This window comes from Psammomys obesus, unplaced genomic scaffold (assembly GCF_907164565.1).
Source record: "Psammomys obesus unplaced genomic scaffold, mPsaObe1.curated_primary_1811, whole genome shotgun sequence".
NCBI classification, from domain to species: domain Eukaryota; kingdom Metazoa; phylum Chordata; class Mammalia; order Rodentia; family Muridae; genus Psammomys; species Psammomys obesus.
In genome coordinates, this window is record NW_026591872.1 from 12,270,702 (window position 1) to 12,292,430 (window position 21,729).

At 35.2% G+C, this 21,729-nt stretch overlaps 1 protein-coding gene across 1 annotated transcript in view; it reads right to left on the reverse strand.

Moving 5' to 3' along the window:
- Smarca1 (SWI/SNF related, matrix associated, actin dependent regulator of chromatin, subfamily a, member 1) overlaps nucleotides 1–21,729 on the reverse strand; it is an 85,343-nt gene that overhangs the window by 54,327 nt on the left and 9,287 nt on the right. Inside the window, exons 2-10 of the mRNA XM_055612169.1 lie at nucleotides 19,302–19,433; nucleotides 18,909–18,977; nucleotides 13,746–13,855; nucleotides 12,906–13,132; nucleotides 11,774–11,895; nucleotides 7,378–7,530; nucleotides 4,280–4,412; nucleotides 3,381–3,529; nucleotides 1,134–1,253 (exon numbers count right to left, since the gene is read on the reverse strand). Coding sequence (XP_055468144.1) covers nucleotides 1,134–1,253; nucleotides 3,381–3,529; nucleotides 4,280–4,412; nucleotides 7,378–7,530; nucleotides 11,774–11,895; nucleotides 12,906–13,132; nucleotides 13,746–13,855; nucleotides 18,909–18,977; nucleotides 19,302–19,433 — 1,215 coding nt within the window. The remainder of the gene's footprint in view (nucleotides 1–1,133; nucleotides 1,254–3,380; nucleotides 3,530–4,279; nucleotides 4,413–7,377; nucleotides 7,531–11,773; nucleotides 11,896–12,905; nucleotides 13,133–13,745; nucleotides 13,856–18,908; nucleotides 18,978–19,301; nucleotides 19,434–21,729) is intronic.

Sequence of the window (21,729 nt, forward strand, 5' to 3'; positions counted from 1 at the left end):
CTGCCTCTGCCTCTTCAATTAAAGACAACTGTTAACACACCCTGCTAAAGTCTAGCTTGTTTGTTTGTTTATTTGTTTCAATGATGCAATACGGAATCCTAGAATGAAGCCCCTGGACTAGAGGAAAAAACATTAAGGAGAAAAAACTGATAGTAATTCCTTACATTTCAATAATTCAAGTAGCACATATATTGTTAACATTAAACTCTGTACTATTTTGCAAGATAACAAAGCATTTATTGTTGTCTTCTTCCTGACAGTAGATGCAATATATCAACTGTTTCAAGCTCCTACTACCTTGATTTCCCTAGCTTGATACACTTATTGTACCTTGCACTGTAAGGAAAAATAAACAACCATCCCTTGTTTAAGTTTCTTTTTCTGGACATTTGATTTTTTTAATTAATGGGGAGGGGCAGGTATACAAGTTACAGAAGTGAGGGTTCTCCCTGGAGCCGGAGTTCTAAGAGATTGCCAGCCACCTGACATAGGTGCTGGGAATCAAACTCGGGTTCTATAGAAGAGCAGTACATGTTCTTGACCATTGAGCCATCTCTCCATCCCCATGTGTTACCTTTGTTTTTTGTCACAACAACAAGAAAAGCAAACGAGACACTCAATGTTGGGCATAGTGCTGACTGCTTTACAAATACTAACCCATTTGCTGTGATAATCGCTTCATATACCTACTGTAATCTCTCTTTGGTACCTTAAGAAGCTGAGTAACCAAAGGCATTTACCTAGTGATAGAGATGAGATTTCAACATGAGGTTTGGGTCTCAACCACATTCTTATACTTTCTTTCACTAACATAAGTAATAGGAAAGATTAAGCATCCTGATCTAAACAAGAACATCTGAAATCCAACATGCTCCAAAATTCCAAATTGTAAGGAAAGTTTTGGAATATTTTTGGTTTCAAATTGTCAGATGAGTAATGTTTCTGCAAATATTCCAAAACATAAAACACTCACCAAAACATGAAACACTTTTGATCCAAAACTTGGGAAAAGAACAGTGACAACAAATATGACCATCATCATATTAAAGCTATCCTTGCCTGCATTATTTTAATAGATTTTTAGAAAGAAAAATGAAAATCTGACAGTCTAATGGCTGCAAGAATAAAGTTACCTTCTGTTTTCCTCTGTAATCTTCTCCTTCAAACTTGTACAAACTTTGTTCAAGGTCCATTCTAAAATTTCTTAGAGATGACTCTCCCATTTTCTGCATGCGTTCATTCATCTCTGCAGTCTAAAGTTGAATATATTGAAATGAGAAAATTATCAATGAATCAACTTTAAAATATGAATTTTCTGTTTTTCTGGAATCTAGGTTTGACATGAGATATCTACTCTGCTAAGTGACGAGGGAAAAATGCAATGCTAGAGGCTGGAGAGCTGGCTCAACAGTTTAGAGTACTAATGGCTCTTATAGAGGATTTGAATTCAATTCCCAGCACCCACTTGGTGGCCACTCATAACCATTACTAACTCCAGTTCAGGTTTATTTGACACACTCTTCTATCCTTTAGGGACACCTCTAGACATGCACATGGTGTGCAGGCATACATTCAGGAAAACACCCATACACATAAAATAAAATGAAATGAAATAAGGCAGTACTGACAGAGGAGGTGAGAACATACTTTTCTTGACTTGATAGTCTGTGGTAGAGCACTTACATATAAAATGCAAGGCTTTACATCCTATCTCCTGTCACACACACACACACGCATGTGCATGTGCACACACACGCTCAGACTCCTAAAAATTTAATTTGTCTCAAATATTTGAAAACATTAAATGTTTCATTCCCAAATATTTTCACTCAGTGCATCTTTAACAAGCATTTATTACTGAATATATTTGCATTGTATAATTTTTTTTCTTTAAAGGAGTTTATTGTTGTTTTATAATACTGGGACTTGAACCTGAGTCCTCACACCTGTTAGGTGAGCATTCTACCACTAAGCTATGTCCTACCTCCTCATCTGAATAATTTTAATGAGAGAAATAGCTAGTACTATCATAAAGGCAAGGTTAAACTAAAACTCTTTTTGCATATTGATATAAAACATAGTAACACAAGATTGTTCTATGACCTTTAAAACAAAAACATTTTGAGAATCAAGTTGAACCTTTGCAGGATACTTACTACATTTTTGTTATTTTTTCCCCCCTCAAAGGCTCGTGAGCTATAAGTGTGGTCCCCACTGTAATGGTATTGAGTTGGTGCAATGTCAAAGAGATGTTGTTTATGTCTTCAAGAGAGATTAAAGGTTTTCTTTCAAGAGTAAGTTAGGCCTGCTTGCCAGCTCTTGTGAGACTGAATACATTACCACACAATCGGTTGTCATAAAACCAGGAAAGCTTCTTCTACAGTTCTCCTGTTTCCTCTCTCTTGTACACACATGCTTTCACCATATAATGCTATCCTCTATAAGGCACTCACTGGAAACCAAGGCTCTTGAACTTCCAAAAATGTTTTTCCCTTATAAAATATTAGCTTCAGGTATTATATTCTAAAAAGATCAAAAGAACTAAGACCATCCTGAACATGTTTAAAAGGGCCAGAGATATGTAATCCACAAAATCTATACAATGATGAAATCAAAAGGCAAACAAATCACTTACTCTTTTTACCAGGTAAATTTAAGTAAAAATACACAAACATATATGGACAACATCTCCATCAACTGCAAAGTACAGGCTTTACATGCACTTTTTTAAAAAGAAAATATTTAAGTACAACTAACTAGCTATGAAACACTTAGAAGTTTGAGTAGTTAATGGATATTTAATATCTGATCTTATTTTTAAAATACTGAGATAGTTTTAGGAGAGACAAAGCTGTGATGATTCTGTTTTTTTAAATGTAAAGGGTGATAAGCACATGGAAATTCATTATACCTTTCTATCTCCCTTTTTTCTTATGTTTGAAACTACCATAATTTGTGGAATGAACCTATTAGACACAAAATTGCAATACTGTAAAACCACCTAGGGTTATTTGATAAAGAATGTTTTAATGTTTCACTCTGTTTACCAAAAACAAACAAACAAACAAAAAAAAAACACTTTCAGTTAGTGTATTGTATCCAATACACTGCAAAAAAATCACAAAATGCAGTCCTTCCATATATGACTAAGTACAGTATCTTCAAAAAGACATAAAATCACTTAATTTTAAATGTTGCTGCCTAGTGTTGCTAATCTAAAAATTAAACTAAAATAAAGCCTTACCTGCAAACACAATCCTACCAGTTCTTAGGAAGAACGTAATATAAAACATGAAGTTCAACATGAATACAACATGTATGTGTAAACTTATGGGTTATAAATAACCCATCAGAGAAATATAGTGTAATTTTGAACTAACCTTCTTTTCACCTCTTTCTAGAATAGTTGTAATATCTTCATCTGTCAGCTCACTTTCTTTACAGGCAAAAACATGGGTGGCTCCATGACGTATCATTTGTAACATTTCTTCTTTCGCCAGTTTGTTAGACTGTTGGTCAATGAGTCTTCCTAATAACAATTAAAATGAAATATATATACATATTCAATTATATTTCAAAGAAAGTACAGTACAATGAGTCTGATCAGACACTATTGCATTAAATCACACATAAAACAGCTTTAGGAGAAATATTGGTGAAATTAATATTATTTATTTAATAAATGACTGGCGGTTTTTCTTCTACCACATTTTCCATTTCATTATTTCTGTTACTACTTGTTTGTGTTCCAACTTCATTTTTTCAGATAATTTCTCTGTATGGAAATATGCTCTGACATATATTTGCTTAAATTTTTCAGAAGCTGATATTTATCTGCTAAATAGTGTAAAATACTGCAAAACTCACATCATTGGCATTCAACTATAACCGAATGAGTTTATTTCATATACTGAAGGCATAGGCTTAAATTACAAAGATTACAAACATTTTTATAAAAATTATTTACATGGAAGTAAAATTATATAAACTGAGTAGGCTATATTTAGGAATATACATATATGCATGTAATTAACAATCAACTAAAAAAGAAGCCATTAATTTGAAAGTGCAAGGAGGAGTACATACATGGGAAGGTTTGGAGAGAAGAAAGGAAAAAAGAAATGATGCAGTTATAACACAAGCTAAAAATAAAAGGAAAACCGATTATTTCATTCAGTTTACAATTTTTGTTCAACTTTTATTGAAAGTAATCTCTTTTGAAGGAAACTAAATATGTTTTACGTTTCCCCAAATTAATGAAGTTTCCACATAGAAATACCTTGCTGTATAACAATTGAGTCAAGTCTCAGTTTTATCTCAGCTCTCTCTACAATCCTCTCTTCCACAGTGTTGTCAGTAATGAGACGGAAGACTCTTACTGGCTTCCTCTGACCAATGCGATGTGCCCGATCCTAACAGAAAGAGGCCAAGTGTAAGATGCTGGAGACTGCAGACAAGACTTAGACATACAGATATCATGTTGTAAGTATCTAAAAATAAAATTCAGAGTTCAATCTCTCTAAACCTGTCACTTTTGCAAGGAGGAGAATGGATGTTAAGAATATCCAAAGACCAAAAAAAAAAAAAAAAAAAAAAAAAAAAAAAAACAAAAAACTTCGGGAAAAAAAAAAAAAAAAAAAAAAAAAATCTCTAAGTGTGCTATGCTGCTACTGGGAAACTTCCAGAATGTCATAAAGCTAATCCTCTTAAAAATGAGGACAAATAACACCTAAGGCTTCTGTACCGAGTTACTAAGTAACTTTAACTCATTTAATGAAAACATCACCAGGAGGAGCAAAGAGTTTTTAAAGGAATAAAGTAGTTAGCAAGGGCTGCTATGATGACAAAAGTCTGCTTTATCTCATCATCAAGCAGTTCTTTCTGCTTACCAAGGCAATTCTGGAATACATAGTAAAGGCTCATGAATATAAATGAGATCATCATAATTTTAAAATACTAGAGTGTTTCCAGTGGTTTCTAATTAGCAAAGGTGGTAGGTGGCAACTTCTGGTGAAATATAAGCATGTGGGGAGAATGTTTAAAATGCAGAAACTAACAGAGCAAATGAGAATAGTGGGGATATTGGGAGAATCAAAGAAACGGGCTTGAAAATAGTCCTTGTACCAAACATAAAGACACTACAGCCCAATAACCAATTTCTCAATGACATGCTCTCAAAAAGAATTCAATATTCTACAAATATCTAAACATTTAAACTCCAACTAGTAATCCCTGAATGACCATAATGTGATAAAGCACACACACACACACACACACACACACACACACACACACACACACACTTTATTTACAGGGCTGGAAAGATGTCTCTGTAGGTAAAGTGCTTACTGTTGAAACCTAAGGACCTAAGTTTGTAAGTTAGTATCTCTAGCACCAACATAAAAGCCAGACAAGTACCCCCTAGTGGGGCGGCATTGCAGGACACAAAGGAGAGGATGCAGGCAGTCAAGATGAAACTTGATAGGCTGGGGTCAGGGGAGAAGGACTTCCCTTTTCTGAGGATAAGGGGAGAGGGATAGAAGAGGAAAAGCGAAGGAGGGTGGGACCAAGAGGAGACAGGGTAGGGGGCACCCCCAGGGAAGGAATGTAAATGAATAAATTTTAAAAAAACTAAACTTAAAAAAAAAAGCCAGGCATGAGTATCAGTATCTCCTTTGATACCATCGTGGGTAAAGTTTTTCAGAGGTCCTCTGTGGAAGGTTCTTATACTGTTCCTTGTCTTCTCCTACATCCAATGTCTGTCCTGTTTGTCCTTCTGAATGAGGATTAAGCATCTTCCCTAGGGTCCTCCTTGATGCTTAGCTTCTTTAGGACTATAGATTTTAGTAGGTTTATCCTATATTGTATGGCTAATATCTACTTATAAGTGAGTACATACCACATGTGTCTTTCTTCTTCTGGATTACCTCACTCAGGATGAGACTCATAGCCAAACTTCAGGCAGAGTGCCAGAAAACTTATGGAAGAAGAGGAAGATAGAAAGACCTGGAGGGGACAGGAACTCCACAAAGAGAACAACAGAGCCAAAGAACCTGGGCCTAGGGGAGGCTACAGATACGAATACTCCAACCAAGGACCTTGCATGGAGAGGACCTAGACCCCCTATTCAGAGAAAGCCCATAGGCTTCTCAGTTTTCAAGTGGGTTCCCTAGTAAAAGGTACAGGGGTTGTCTCTGACATGAACTCAGTGGCCAGCTCTTTGATCACCTCCCCCTGGGGGGTTACAGCATTATCAGGCCACAGAGGAAGATGATGCAGCCAGCCTTGATGAGACCTAATAGGTAGGGTCAGGTAGAAGGGAGGAGGTTTTTCCCTATCAGGGGACTGGGGAAAGCACATAAGAGGAGAAGAGTGAGGATGAGTGGGACTGGGAGGAGACGATGGATGGGGCTGCAGTGGAGATATAAAGTGAATAAATTGTAATAAATAAATAAATACATACATACATACATACATACATACGTACATAATTTATTTTTAAAAAGCCAGGCATGATGGCTCACACATACAACTCTAGTACTTGGAGGATTAGACCAGGGGCAGGTTAGGGGTGAGGCACTGTCCAATCTGTTAAGCTAAGGTGACAAGATCCAGGTTCGGTTAAAAAAAAAAAAAAGTGCTCAAAAATAAGATAGAGAAGCAATTGAGAATTATACCCTCGGATCATTCTCTGACTTCCAAATGTGCCCTCTCAGGAACACACACCCTTACAAATGTATACAATACCACACATACACACATAGAGAGACAGAGACAGAATGTCCTCAAACAGCACATTTTCCATTCTTACATTTTTACCTATCCCTCCCAATTATTTTATTACAAAACTTAAATCTGACCTTTTCCAATTTCAGTACTACAGATTTGTATTAACATAATCTAACCATGCAGCCCCAGCTGGCCTGGAACTTGCTATGTAGACCAGGCTCACCTCAAACTCACAGAGATTTTCTTGCTTCTGCCTTCGAATGCTGGGATTAAAGACCACCATGCCTGATCTAAACATTTATTATGTACTTCTTAAGAAAAATAATGAAATTGATTTTTAATAATTCTCACTAAAAGAAACTCTGGAAGCCTCCTCAATACTCAGGAATAAGAAAAAGCTGACATTTATAATCTATGAGAAAAGCAAATATGTGTGTGTATAAGTTTTACATTTATAGTTGAAGCATACTTGTTAGTTTTCATCTCTATTATTTGTTTCTGCAATTAACTCGACATCTTTAACTCTAACTTCTAGAAAAATCACTTCAAAATCGTTACTATTTAATCACTCATTGCTTTTGTACTGCATAAACAACAGCATTCTGAGCTTCAATAATTTCCAGGCAGGCATCATTAAATGTTACTAACCATAGCTTGTAAATCAACCTGTGGATTCCAGTCTGAATCATATAGAATAACCACATCAGCACTTGCCAGGTTTATTCCAAGACCTCCAGCCCTTGTACTCAGCATAAAGATGAATTTGCAGCTATTTGGAGCATTGAAGGCCTCTATTGCTTCCTTTTTTAATTAACAAAGGGATATAAAAAAAGAAAACCTGAATTATATTCCAAACCTTAAGAAATAGAAAAGTTAGCATGCTCACAGAAAATACTTTTATACTTTATATATAACCTACTACTTTATAATAATATTCTTCCATATTCAAAGCTATTTTTCTATATACTGCACTGTATAAGCAGCTGGAAAAAAGATGTTTTTATAAATGAAGTTTGCAAATGGTAAGCAACAGAAAAAACATAGATCATACAAATAAATTTAACTAAGAATATGACTCATTTGTATTCTTTGAAAATAATAGTAAAACTGTTCTAATTGATTAAGAGCTGAAATAAATATTCAGGTAAAATGTCAGAAATATCAATATCATCCTGATAAATAGGATGTGGCTAAGTTCAATCAAGAGAAAGAAGAGTTGAGAAATGTAAATGAGTGTAAGATGATCTATATTAGTATAATGACAAAGGGAAAATGGTTAAATAATCAAGAAAATCAGAATGACATATCCAGAGATATTTAATAAAGAACCTTAAAATTTAATATGTTGTTAATATCCTCTATAGAAAAATCTCATAAACATTAATTAGGAAAATGTTGACTCCAATAGAAAAATGAGTTTGTGAACTGAACAACTTCTATTCACAGAATAAATACAAATATGTAAAAACTACAAGAATAATGCTCATTTCTCACTAGTAATCAGATAAATGCAAACAAACAATACAATTGCATTTTAAGGATGAAAAACAATAATACTCAATGTTGGTGAGGGAGCAGAGGGATATTGCTTCTGGAAGTGTAAATTAGAACAACCTTTCTGGAAAGCAATTTGGCAATATGCATCAAGAGCCTTAATAATGATCATACCCTTTGACCCAGGAATTTCACTTCCAGGAATTTATCCCAAGGAAATAATCAGAGATGTGCACAGTATTTATGTATAATGACTTTTACTGTACCATTATTTACAACAGTGAAAAATTGGAAACAACCTAAATCATTAACAATAAGGGAACACATTATGTAGAGTACATTATTAAGGTTAAATATTTTCCTAAAACTATATAATGATTATTTTTACTGACATAGCACAGTATAAACCTGATTTAAAGTACCAGGATATTGAACTTGATATATAGCACATATATATAATATGGTATCAATTTCTTAGATATTATTTCTCATTAAATCTCAAAATATTTCCCACAGATAACTGATTTTGAAAATCTCTCTCAGTACTCATACTTATGTAGTCACAAATGCATAGTTTGGGGTTTTGTTGTTGTTGTTTTGTTTGCTCTTTTTTGAGACAGGGTTTTTCTATGAAGCCTTGGTTGTCCTGGACTCGCTTTGTAGACCAAGCTAGCCTCAAATTCACAGCAATCCACCTGCCTCTGCCTCCCAAAAGTGCTAGAATTACAGGCATGTGCCACCACACCTAGCGCACAATTATTTTTTGATGCAGTAGAAAAACACAGTCTCAGGTCTAGTCAGACAAAGTGACTAGCATTACCACAGTCAGTACAGCATGAATCTGTGGAGTATAGACAGCAATAAGGTTTGATAACAGACAGCCTGGTGTAGGGGAATTAGTGAAAACCTGGGAATGAAGCACAACTCAACTATGTGTATACATTTGAGACACAAGCCTTTAACTTATCTGAGACACAATTCCATGTGACAAAAGTTCTATCAGTACCTTACCCAGGCTATTGGGAGAATCATTTGGAAGCTCAAGATACCTAGCTTATAATAATTTCTTGAAAAATGTTGTCTTTTCCCTATAAAAGTGAAACCAATTAAATCAGAGGATGAACGGAAATCTATCTAGCTGAGCTTATCCATAGGGAAAGGGCAAATGTCAGAAATATTGGGGGGGGGGGATCTCCACTGCTGATATATAAAGCCAAGAATCAAATGTATCAAGAAAAGACATAAAATGAATATATGAACAAAAACACAAACAGGGCATTTCCCAGGGAAAAGAAAGAATGGTCTGACTTCTCTGTATTCAAATTCGATACATGTAATTCAAAATATTTGAATAGAGAACAGGATTTGAAGTTAAAAATAAAACAGAATTTCCACATAACTGGGTAATGAACAGGGCAATATGTCAGAAGTGACAATTGGCATTTTGAGGCCAGATAATGCCTACTAAATTCTGCTTTGTCTCTTCTTCATTCTAGCAAGAAGGGACAGTCATTTTGAACAGCACTAGAGATACTGTGTCTAATTAAGAAATGGGTTCTCAGGACTAAATCAACAAAAGTTTCAAGTAACTGTCTTACAGAACTAACTAGGAGGTGGGAAATAATTGAAGCTTTTAAACATTCTTTTACATGTAAAAGTTACTGTAGCTGTTTCCTTTCAATAAGTAACAGAAAACCCTTAATGTAAAGGTCTGTGTGCTGTTGGCAAAACTGTACTATGTGATACCCAGGCTTCAATAAGGATATGCGTAAGAGACAGAAAGCCTGCCATTGAATTTCCTTCTAGTATCTTCTGTAGGGTTGGTTTGCTGTGTAAATATTGCGTAAATTTAGTTTTGTCATGGAGTATTTTGTTTTCTCCATCTATGTTGAATGAAAGCTTTGCAGGGTATAGTAGTCTGGGTTGACATTTGTGATCTCTTAGAGTCTCCATGACACTTGCCCAGGCCCTTCTGGCTTTCATAGTTTCTGATGAGAAGTCCGGTGTGATTCTGATAGGTCTACCTTCCTGATAGATCTACCTTCATATATCACTTGCCTTTTTCCCTTGCTGCTTTTAATATCTTTTCTTTGTTCTGTAGATTTAGTGTTTTGACTATGATGTGACGTGATGTGTTTCTTTTCTGGTCTAGTCTATTTGGTGTTCTGTAGGCCTCTTGTATATTTATGGACATCTCTTTCTTTAAGTTGGGAAGAAGACCAGTTCTGCTAGGCCACAGAGGAGGACTGATAAAACAGATTCCTGATAAAACAGGGCCAGACGAAAGGGGAGGAGGTCCTCCCCATTCCGTGGACTTGGAAAGGGGCAGGGAGAAGCTGAAAGAGGGAGGGTGGAATTGGGAGGGAATAAGGGAGCGGGATACAGCTGGGATACAGAGTTAATAAAATGTAACTAATAATAACAAACAATAAAAATATATATAAAAAATAAAAAAAGAAACATAAAAAAAAGAGACAGAAAGCCTTGTCAATAGAAGGCGCTATGGAAGTAGAGGGATATGGGCTGAGATTCCTATAGCCTGAGAAAGTGCCCTAAAACAGATACAAAGGCCTGTGTACAATTTCATGGCAGCTAATATTTAGTGCACTGTGTAGTTTTAAGCTGTTTGTACCTCTTGTATCCACCAATCTTTAGAATGTCATCAGGAAGCATTAGTATTAATTTTATCTTTATGATACTATTAAAGATACCAAGCCTCATAGAATTTAATGGCCTGTATTCAGTAGAAATTGGTGGTACTGGTGCTAAAAAATCAGGTCTTCAAAGCAACTTCTATGTATTTTCTACTACACCATAAAAATACCCAGAGCATGAGTATTGACTTAAAAAAAAAAAAAAGACATCCCTAAAGGATAACAGAAAAGAGAAAAAGAATTAATAAAGTCATCAACCAAGTAACTTATGGGTTTAAAATGCATTTGAACTATGACTTTCATAATAGATAATCCAAAAACTTAAAAGAATTTCCAAATATGGAAAATATACTGTGTGGTAGATAGGTGTACTTACTCATGCTTACAAATCAACATTTTAGCATCCTAAAATCCCAAACTCATAAGTACCTAAACCCATTTTGTCATACTTCATTTATACAAAAGCCCTCCACAGCCAAGACTGTTCCTTTCATATTAAGGCTCATTAATCATTACTCAGCAAAATGACCACCATTAAACTCCACAAATGGCAAGGGTCCGCTGTGGGACACAAATTAAGAAAAGAAAATAAACACATAATCTGAAGGTGGGGAGTAAGATGCAAAACAGTAATCAATGGGGCAGTGGCTAAAAAAGATGAGGATGGAATCAGATAGTGTTCTTAGACAAGAATATCTTTGAAGAGCCTAGTATGATTTGAAAAAAAAAAATCAGTGGAATAGAAGCTAAGTGTGGAAAAAAGATCATGATGGCAGTAAGAAAGTCAATATCACTTACCAGTAAAGCCGACCAAAGCTTAAAACAACTGGATAATAAAAAGTATTATGTAACTGAGCTCTGATTTTTGAAGTCCTGCTTCATTTTCTTGACCTCACCTCTCTTTCTTCATGTGGGGTTTGTCCATCCAGTCGACAATATTCATAACCACGCCACATACAATAATCCTCCAAAATGTCTAGGAGTCGAGTCATCTGGCTAAAAATGAGAACTCTTGACCCTAAAGTATTTTACCAGAAAATCGAGTTACATGACTTGTATAAAGTAAAAAATGTCATAATGAAACACATTCCCTCTGTGTAATTAATATATACTAATAATTTCAACTAACTTCAAATTCAAAAACAAAACAAGGCATCAAAAACAATCTGAATAATTTGGCATATGAACATGCCAATACATACACACACACAAATTAATATAGTTACATAAAATTATGGATTTGTTAAACTATAAGTTTTTCTTTAGGTCATCAAAAATCTTATGTACACACTTCCATGACTAAGATTCTGTCTTGTGTTTGTCCCAAGGATCTACAGCGGTCCATATAATCTCATTTGCACTACTATTGTAACTGCCTTTCACCTTGTCTCCTGGTTTTACTCTCTCATTCCCAGTAGATACTCTGCATAGTGCTTCCAATGTTATTTTCCTGACATACAATTCTGATTATGTTATTTTATTTCACCAGGTCTTCTTTAACTCCTCTACATCCAAAATAAAAGTCTAAACCCTTTAAAGTACACTTTTAAAGACTTTCCATAGTTTGGCACCATATAACCTTACCAATTTCATCAAATGCCACACTACCTTACATATGATAAACTCTTCTGCTGTGTTCTCTTCTTTCACACCCATTTCACTGCCCTAGAAAAGCACCCCTTCTCCTTATCAATGGCTCACTCCTACTGACAATCCCCAGTCTTCACTTCAAATAACATCACTGTGAAGACATTCTTAATTCCAGTTTTTTTCAACAGAGCAGTGAAGTGCACTTAGCATAATGAATTGCAACTCTTCTTCCTCACTGCACTGTGAGCTTCTCCAAGGCAAAGCCATTGTTATGTTCATCTTTGCATTCCTAACAAGCAGGAAAATTCCTGACAAATAGTAAGTAGTCAACAATATCTACTAACCAAGTGGATGAATGAAAAGGAAACATTTTATTCAAATACAAATCATTTTTGTGAGTTTATTCCATGGTAACTTAAAAAAAAATCCCTTACTCACCCTGTTCTTTAATTCTCGCCAATAGCTTATCCAGAGCCACCATTTTACCACTATTTATGACAATGTGTTCATCTGTCGTATAAGGTGGACCAGGCTCTGCACCATCAAATAGATAAGGATGATTACAACACTTTCGGAGCTGCATCAGAATATTCAAGAGTCGCATCTTGTCCACCTTGCCAGCAGAGTTTAAAACATCAATATCTTTCATCAGAATTTTTGTATACCTAAAATGTTAAATTATATTTCATTAATTTTAAGGACACAATCCCATAAAGAAATGCCCCCAGTAGCAATACAGTTAGATTCCTATTAAATAGCAATAAAGTAGATAAAGGCAGATTTGAATTGAGTGCTGGAGAAGGTATTCAATGGTAGAATGCATCCATAATATACACAGTGCTTTGGGTTCAATCACAAAAAATGTCTTTGATTTGAAATAAAATATGATCTGAAAAAAACCAAGAAACAAAGATGTGAACATTTCGTTTTCAATGTTGCTTACTTAAATATTGCTTTTGGACCTGTGTCTCTATACTATATTCATTACTAGAAAGTGTCATCAGCTAATAAATTGTTAAACCAACTACATCTGATAATAATCTACTAATTACAATATTTGCTGAAAGTTTACTTGTTTGGGCTTTATTCTTGTTTAAGCTCACAACAATCTCATTTTCCTTTTTAAATAAAACACATGAATTTTCCAATAAAATATTTGAATAATATGACTACCATTTAAGTACACAATTTGATTTTCATCGATGAACAACCAACAAATACTATTTTAATAAATCCTTATATATATAAATAAATGTTATTGGATATAAAATATCTCACCACTCTCTTTGCATTTTACTCAGTCCCAAGTATATCTTTGTTTCCTTTTTGGGAGGCAGATTCTTCTCTACATCAGTTTTTATACGGCGTAATAAAAATGGTTTTAAAACCTAAAAAGCAATATTTGTTATAAAACTGATAAAGTGTTTACAATTTCAAATTGTGTATTTCATTAATGCTATAGTTTTAACAGTTATAATTTCATCCTGATGTATAATCTAACAAAAAGCAACAGCTGCCTAATTTCTCAGCAAATAACCACCAAATAACGACTCCTTGCAGAATCAGAATGGAGGTTGGGGTGTTGCATATAAGAAAAAGAGTGCATGTTCAGAATTCACAAGACTCTAGGTTCAACTTCAAGATTCTCTAAAATTAAGGGAGGATAATTAAACATCCATGACTTGAGAGGAGAAAATAATCTAAAATTTAAGACTATTGACTATTGAAGAATCATTGAAGAGATCTTAGTTAACATACTGCTCTCTTTTTTTATTTTTTTATTTTTTATTTTTTTTATTAATTACACTCTATTCATTTTGTATCCCCCCATAAGCCCCTCCTTCCTCCCCTCCCGATCCCACCCTCCCTCCCCTTTCTGCATGCATGCCCCTCCCCAAGTCCACTGATAGGGGAGGTTCTCCTCTTCTTTCTGATCTTAGTCTATCAGTTCTCATCAAAAGTGGCTGCATTGTCCTCTACTGTGAACATACTGCTCTTAACACAAGATTTTTGAACATAGGGATAATATGAAATGAGAGTTTCTGTTTAAATTCCCTCAAAATAAACTTAAAATCAGTCATTCAAAATAATTAAATAAATAAATTAAAGAAGAACTTAATGTTTAAAAACAGGACACGAATGAATAGAGACAAAAGCTAATTAGTATGTATCTGGAACACAGATTTCTTCACCAGAAAATAATGGTGTTCCAACTCATGGAGTACCTACCAGCAATGAGCCACAAACTGCACCATTAGTGTTATAAGTAGTAGTTAATGTTTATAATAAACATTGAAAAGAATATGATTATTTGTTTTTTAAAATTTTAAGATGTGTTTATTTTACTTAATATGTGTGAGTATTTTGCCTGCATGTATGTATGTGCAACATGTGTGCCTGATGCACACATGAAGAAATTATTATAGACAGAAGAAAATATTATAGCCCCTGGAATTAAAGTTATGGACAGTTGTGAGCTACCATGTAAGTGTGGGGAATCAAACCCAAGTTCTCTGTACATGAGAGTAACATGCTTCTTCACCACTAAACTGCCTCTCCAGCTCTGATTTAAGCTTGGGTTTAAATTGAAATTTCTCCAGCTCTGATTTAGCTCTGGTTTAAGGTTGGGTTTTTTGGAGACAAGGTTTCTCTATGTAGCCCTGGCTGTCACAGAATTCCCTCAGTAGACCAGGCTGGCCTCAAATTCAGAGATTCACCTGCCTCTGTCTCCTGAATGATGGGCTAAAGGTATGTGCCATCATGCTAAATATGATTATTTTAATTTCAGTAAGTTCACCAAAGTCACTATTGCTAACAAGTAAAAGCAGCTTTAAAGACTCAGACTTTAATTTTTTAACTTTGTTTCTTCTTTCATCTAAAAATAATTCATTTATGTACATTTTAATATACACTATATTTTGCATTGAAAATAACAATACCCAGAACCTCTGCTCAGATGTAGCCTGTGGTAGCTCAGTAACCAATTGGTTTCCCATAGTGAGGGGAACAAGGACTATTTCTAACAGGAACTCAATGACTGGCTCTTTGGCCTCCCCACCCCCCAAGGGAGGAGCAGTCCTGTTAGGCCACAGAGGAGAGCTTTGCAGCCAGTCCTGAAGATACCTGATAAAACAGGATCAGATGAATGGGGAGGAGGTCCCCCCTATCAGTGGACTTGGCAAGGGGCACGGTGGAGATGAGGGAGGGAGGGAGGGACTGGGAGGGAATGAGGGATCGGGACACGGCTGGGATACAGAGTTAATAAAATGTAACTGATAAGAAAAAATAAAATACAAAAAAAAAAGATAGCAAAAAAAAAAGAAAATAACAATACCTATTTCCAAGACTGCTACAGAAATTTATGGTAACTCATGTATAGATATTATTCTTACCAAAATATGCAATAAACTGTAGCCATTATTAATACAGATCTATAAGAGATAATAAGACTGGGTTTCTGGTTTGAGTATCTATATTCATCTAAAAATTCATTACCATTTAAGTGTCTGTAAGACTTTGAGGCAAAAATCAAAAACCTCGAAGGGCAGTAGAAAGTTAAAGGTTGATCCCATTGGAAACAGAGTCCAAGATCTTTAGAAGATACTTGAAATAACAAGATATATAGAATTCTATATATAATATGATGTTTCATAGTGTATGTGTATGATAAATTTAATTTATAAATACAGAATAGAAATTTGATAACAATACTAATAATAAAATACAATAAGTATATGTATATATATACTACAACAATATATTATAATACAAATTATATGAATGTATTTTTTCCAATAGCAGGAATTATTTTGTATTAAAGATAATAATACTCCCTTTCAAGACTGGTATGGAAATTGGTGGTATTTCATGAACAGAGGTTAATCATTGTTTTTCTTTCTATGGTTTTCTATATTTTTGAACTAGAATTAATCATTAGTAACTGAAATGATAGAAAGCAAATCTGTAGATAAAGAAGTACTATATATATTTTTCAAGACTATTACGAGACATGAACTTGAGAGAAGTATATAGACTAAGCATATAAGGGAAACTATGAGAGTGGATATCCAAAGAAACTAATTACTACTGGTATACCCTAAATTTAGCAACTGGAAAGTCATTGAAAACTATGTGAAAAAGGTTTCACTGATATGAAATTGAAAGCGATCAGTAACCAATGGGTGTATGAGTAAATAGGAGGTTAGGTAGTAAAGATGTCTAGGTAAACTACTCTTTTAGAAGTTTGGTTGTCAAGGAAAGAAAATCACAGTTCAGAACCCAAAGTTGGGTAGGCAAAAACAGACAGATGAATGGACAAAATGATGGACGAATGGATAGAGAAAGCAAAAAATGCTTCACAGATACGCACTGGAGAACCCAGGGAAAATAAACTCATAAGCATCCTTCAAAGAAAAGGGATGTTTAGCATATCATCCTCCAGGAATGCTGGGAATGGATGTGGTTTACAACGTGGTAATCCTTTGCTGTCTGGTGAGCCAGACTCTACCTTTATCTTCCAGAATTTATTTTTTACTATCCCAGACCCTTTCCATTGCTCTTAGGCCATAAAACTTATCCTTGTGAAAGTTGACATTTGTAGTTTACAACAGCTCATGTGACTTCTATATTATCTTAAGAGGCAGGAGAAATCCTGACTCCCACGGGAATTATGTTTACCTCAGTCAGTCCCACAGACCCTTATCTTGAGCATATTTCCCAGGTCCACAAGAACCCATCTTACAGAAGAAGCCATATGTACTTTGTAAAGATCTTCAATGTAAACATGTACAAAGCTTTCTTGTACTCATGAGGATGAGTTAATTCTTAACATATTTTTTTTTCAAAATTGTGCTGTGTTTAAATATGGCAAAAAAATAAACAAGCTGAAGTCAGAGTCCAAGAGGTCTTGGTCCAGTACTGATTACCTAAAGCATGCTGAACAGAGTTTCATTCCTCCCTTACTCTGATCATTTTTCTTGACTTCTGCAGGGACCTCCCATAGATAGAGAGTAAATCAGATAGGTAGATAGGTAGATAGACAGACCTGTGTGTGTGTGTGCGCGTGCGTGCGTGCGTGCGTGCGTGTGTGTGTGTGTGTGTGTGTGTGTGTGTGTGTATTAGGTCAGGTAGGTATGGGTTTAGAAAGCCAGATCCCTTGCACTATGGGCTATAATCCATTTAATATCTTTTGTAAATTCCAAAATTTCTCAAGGACTTCAGGGTAGCTACTTGAGCAAGCTTATGTATTGAGGGAAAGGAGACAATATACAGGAAGTAAAAATTTTAGTTATAGGAATATATCATGGAGTAAAGTCAACAAGGAAACAATAAACGATGAGATTCAGAGTTCATACAGAAAAAATTGTCATTGAGCATAGAAAAGATAATGCTTCCCCTCAGACAATTGATTAACTGAAGTATTCATAGATTTGAAAGAGAGGCCTACATAAATGAATTACTACCAAGTGGTATCTGTTTTGCCATTCAGAAGAGAATACTGCTACAAACTGAGAGGGGTGGAGGGCAAGAAATACCTGACATAGAAATATTGAGGTTGGGAGATCTGTTAGAAGAAAAAGAAAGGAAGGCTATGGAAGATCATGTTGAAGGAATCAATATCATGAAAGTCTATCTTATCCTAGAGAACATGAAATCATAGTAGTTCTCACCTGTAGAACTGTAGAATTGTCTTTGTCAGTACAAAAAAAAAAGGTCACTATACTCATACAGGGCAACAGCATTACATTAGTCCACTTTAGAGTTGTCAGGACAGGTGTAGCAGAGGAACAAGGATGCAAATAGGCTTGAGAGTAAAAGCAAAGGAGTTTCAAGTGTTAGAAATGTTTGTTTTTTAGGGTTTTTTTTTTTTGTTTTTTTTGTTTGTTTGTTTGTTTTGTTTTGTTTTCAGATAGATACCCTGGAGAAGCAAGGTTCTGGGGACTAGAGGTCTTTGCCATGTTATAGAAGAAATAGAATGAGTATATTTATTAAAGAATGGAAATGTTGACCAATAAATATGAGGGCATCACCTGAAGAGTAACAAATGACAAGAATGGGTGGAAGATGTAACCAAAGGAGGACTCGTAACTCTAGAGCAGAGGTTTATACATAGAGTAGAGCAGCAGTGGCTCAGGGGAGTCACTCAGCAATAAGGAGAATAGTGATGCTATCTAGAGGATTGTGAGGTATGAGAGGAGTGAAGAGCCTACACAAGGAAGGACCAGAAGATCATGGAGACCAAAAAAAAAAAAGGTTATTCTGGAGAGGTCAAAGATGTAATGGCTTTGCTGACCATGGAGTTCTTTAAAAGGATATAAGGGAGAAGCAATAAGACTGAGACAAGCAGGAAGCCCACAAGGTCAGATTCTATGAAAGTTTGTTTTGTTGCTCAATTATATTCCGATAAATTTATTGTTGACTTCTATGACCAATATTACTTACTGCATGGAGTCTTTCCACAAGTTTTTGATCACCAAGGCAATTCTTAGTGTCAAACCAAGAATCAAAGTCCTGTAGAGGGTGAAAATTCTACAATAAGTATATTTTAAAAGTACATTTTAATTGTGATAGCCAGTATGTTTTTCTTTTATAATAGGTGAAAATACTGCAACCATTGATAAAATGTTAATGGAAATATAAAGGAACACCATCACCTTAGAAAATATTAGGCTGCACTTTATCAGATAACATATCTAGATAAGAAGAATAGGATAAAAATACCAATCATTAAAACCCTTAAATCATTTTCAATTTGCTGATCTGTGTTAGCTAAGCACCCTGGGTTCAACCCTGAGCACCACTACTCCTCAGACATATATTTTGTTTTAAACTTACATCTGCAGAATTAAAGACATCCGGCAATAAGAAGTTAAGCAATGCCCAGAGTTCATGCAAGTTATTCTGCAAAGGTGTCCCAGTTAAAAGTAAGCGATTAGTTGACTTGAACTCACGAACAATCTCTGAAAGCTAAAAAATAAAAATAAAGTTATATAAGAATTGTTCTGGCTTTTGGAATACTCAACATTCAGTTATACATTTCACTCAATATATTCATGATATACTACTTCTTGAAAATTAATTTTCTATGAAAAAAATACTCTACTTCGTGTGGCATTGATACAATAAAGGACAACTGAACACTAATATCTTAGACATTTTCATACCTGAAAGAATATAAATCTGAGTAGTATTCCATTGTGTAAAAGTACCAAAATTTCTGTATCCATTCCTCAGTTGAGGGACATCTGGGTTGTTTCCAGGTTCTGACTATTACGAATAAAGCTGCTATGAACACGGTTGAACAAATGTCTTTGTTGTGTACTTGAGCATATTTTGGATATATGCCTAGGAGTGGTATAGCTGAATATCGAGGAAGCACTATTCCTAATTGTCTGAGAAAGTGCCAGATTGATTTCAAAAGTGGTTATACAAGTTTACATTCCCACCAAAAATAGAGGAGGGTTCCCCTTTCTCCACAACTTCTCCAGCAAGTATTGTTACTTGAGTTTTTGATCTTAGCCACTCTGATAGATGTAAGGTGAAATCTCAGGGTCATTTTGATTTGCATTTCCCTGATGGCTAAGGATGTTGAGAATTTCTTTAAGTGTTTCTCTGTCATTCTATATTCCTCTACAGAGAATTCTCTGTTTAGCTCTGTACCCCATTTTTAATTGGATTACTTGATTTGCTTTTTAACTCCTTTAGTTCTTATATATTCTGGATATTAACCCTCTGTCAGATATGGGGTTGGTGAAGATCTTTTCCCAGTCTGTAGGCTGTCAATTTGTTCTGAAGACAGTGTCTTTTGCTTTACAGAAGCTACTCAGCAATTAAAAGCAAGGAAATCATGAAATTTGCAGGCAAATGGTAGGACATAGAAAAGATCATTCTGAGTGAGGTATCCCAGAAGCAGAAAGACACACATGGTATATACTCAATTATAAGTGGATATTAGACATACAATAAAGGATAAACATACTAAAATCTGTACACCTAAAGAAGCTAAACAAGGAGGAACTGGGGTTAATAGGATCAATCCTCACTTAGAAAGACAAAAGGTAAGGACATTGGAAGAAAGAGAAAACAAGAAAAAGGAAAAGAGCTTACCACTGAGGGCCTCTGAAAGATTCTACCTAGCAGTATATCAAAGCAGATGCTGAGACTCATAACCAAATTTTGGGCAGAGTGCAGGGAATCATATGAAAAAAGTGGTAGTTAGTAAGACCAGGAGAGTACAGGAGCTCCACAAGGAGAGCAACAGAACAAAATTATCTGGACTCAGGTGTATTTTTTGAGACTGATACTCCAACCAAGGTACATTCATGGATAGAACCTAGAACCCCTGCACAGATATAGCCCATGGCAGCTCAGTATCCAAGTGAGTTCCCTAGTAAGGGGACAGGGACTGTCTCTGACATGAACTCAGTGGCTGGCTTTTTGACCACCACCACCACCCCTAAGGGAGGAGCAGCCTTGCCAGGACACAGAGGAGGACATTGCAGCCAGTCCTGATGAGACCTGATAAGCTATGGTAGGGTGGAAGGGGAAGTGGACCTGCCCTATCAGTGGACTTGGAGAAGGGCATGGGAGGAGATGAAGGAGGAAGGGTAGGATTAGTAAGGAATGAGGGAGGGGGCTACAGCTGGGATGCAAAGCAAAGAAAATGTAATTAATGTAAAAAAATAAAAATTTAATTAAAAAATACATAAATCTTATTTACATCTGAGATCCCTCCCCAAGAATAAAAAATTTTAGTTTCTCCATTTTGGATCTCAGAAAATCAAACTTCTTCCACTCAATCCAAGCTATCATTTTATATAACAAAATCTTCTACTTACCAACCATGTTCATCTACATGTATAGCTAAGCTCCAACTCCTCCTGCTCACAAATATTCAGTGCCAGGATTGAGCTCATTTTCCCTGATATTATCTATTAACATTTCAAGTTTCAGACCACAAAAAAATATGACAAAAACATAAAATCAGCACTTTTTAAAAATCCTCTTTCCATAACGCTCTTAATGAAGCAATTATTCTTTAACATGCATTCTCTTATCGATGTTTAGCTCCAATGTGAAATGCTATGCTCCACCTGGTGGTTTTGTTCCAGTTCTGTCCCTGTTTCTCCTAAAGTAGCCCAACAATCCAAAAAGTGAAGTTTTTCCTACTGTTGATGAATTTGAATGGCAGCAAATAATTGATATTTTTCAACATTAACACCAGACTCTAATTCACACAATTAAGATAATGTCAAAAAAAAAA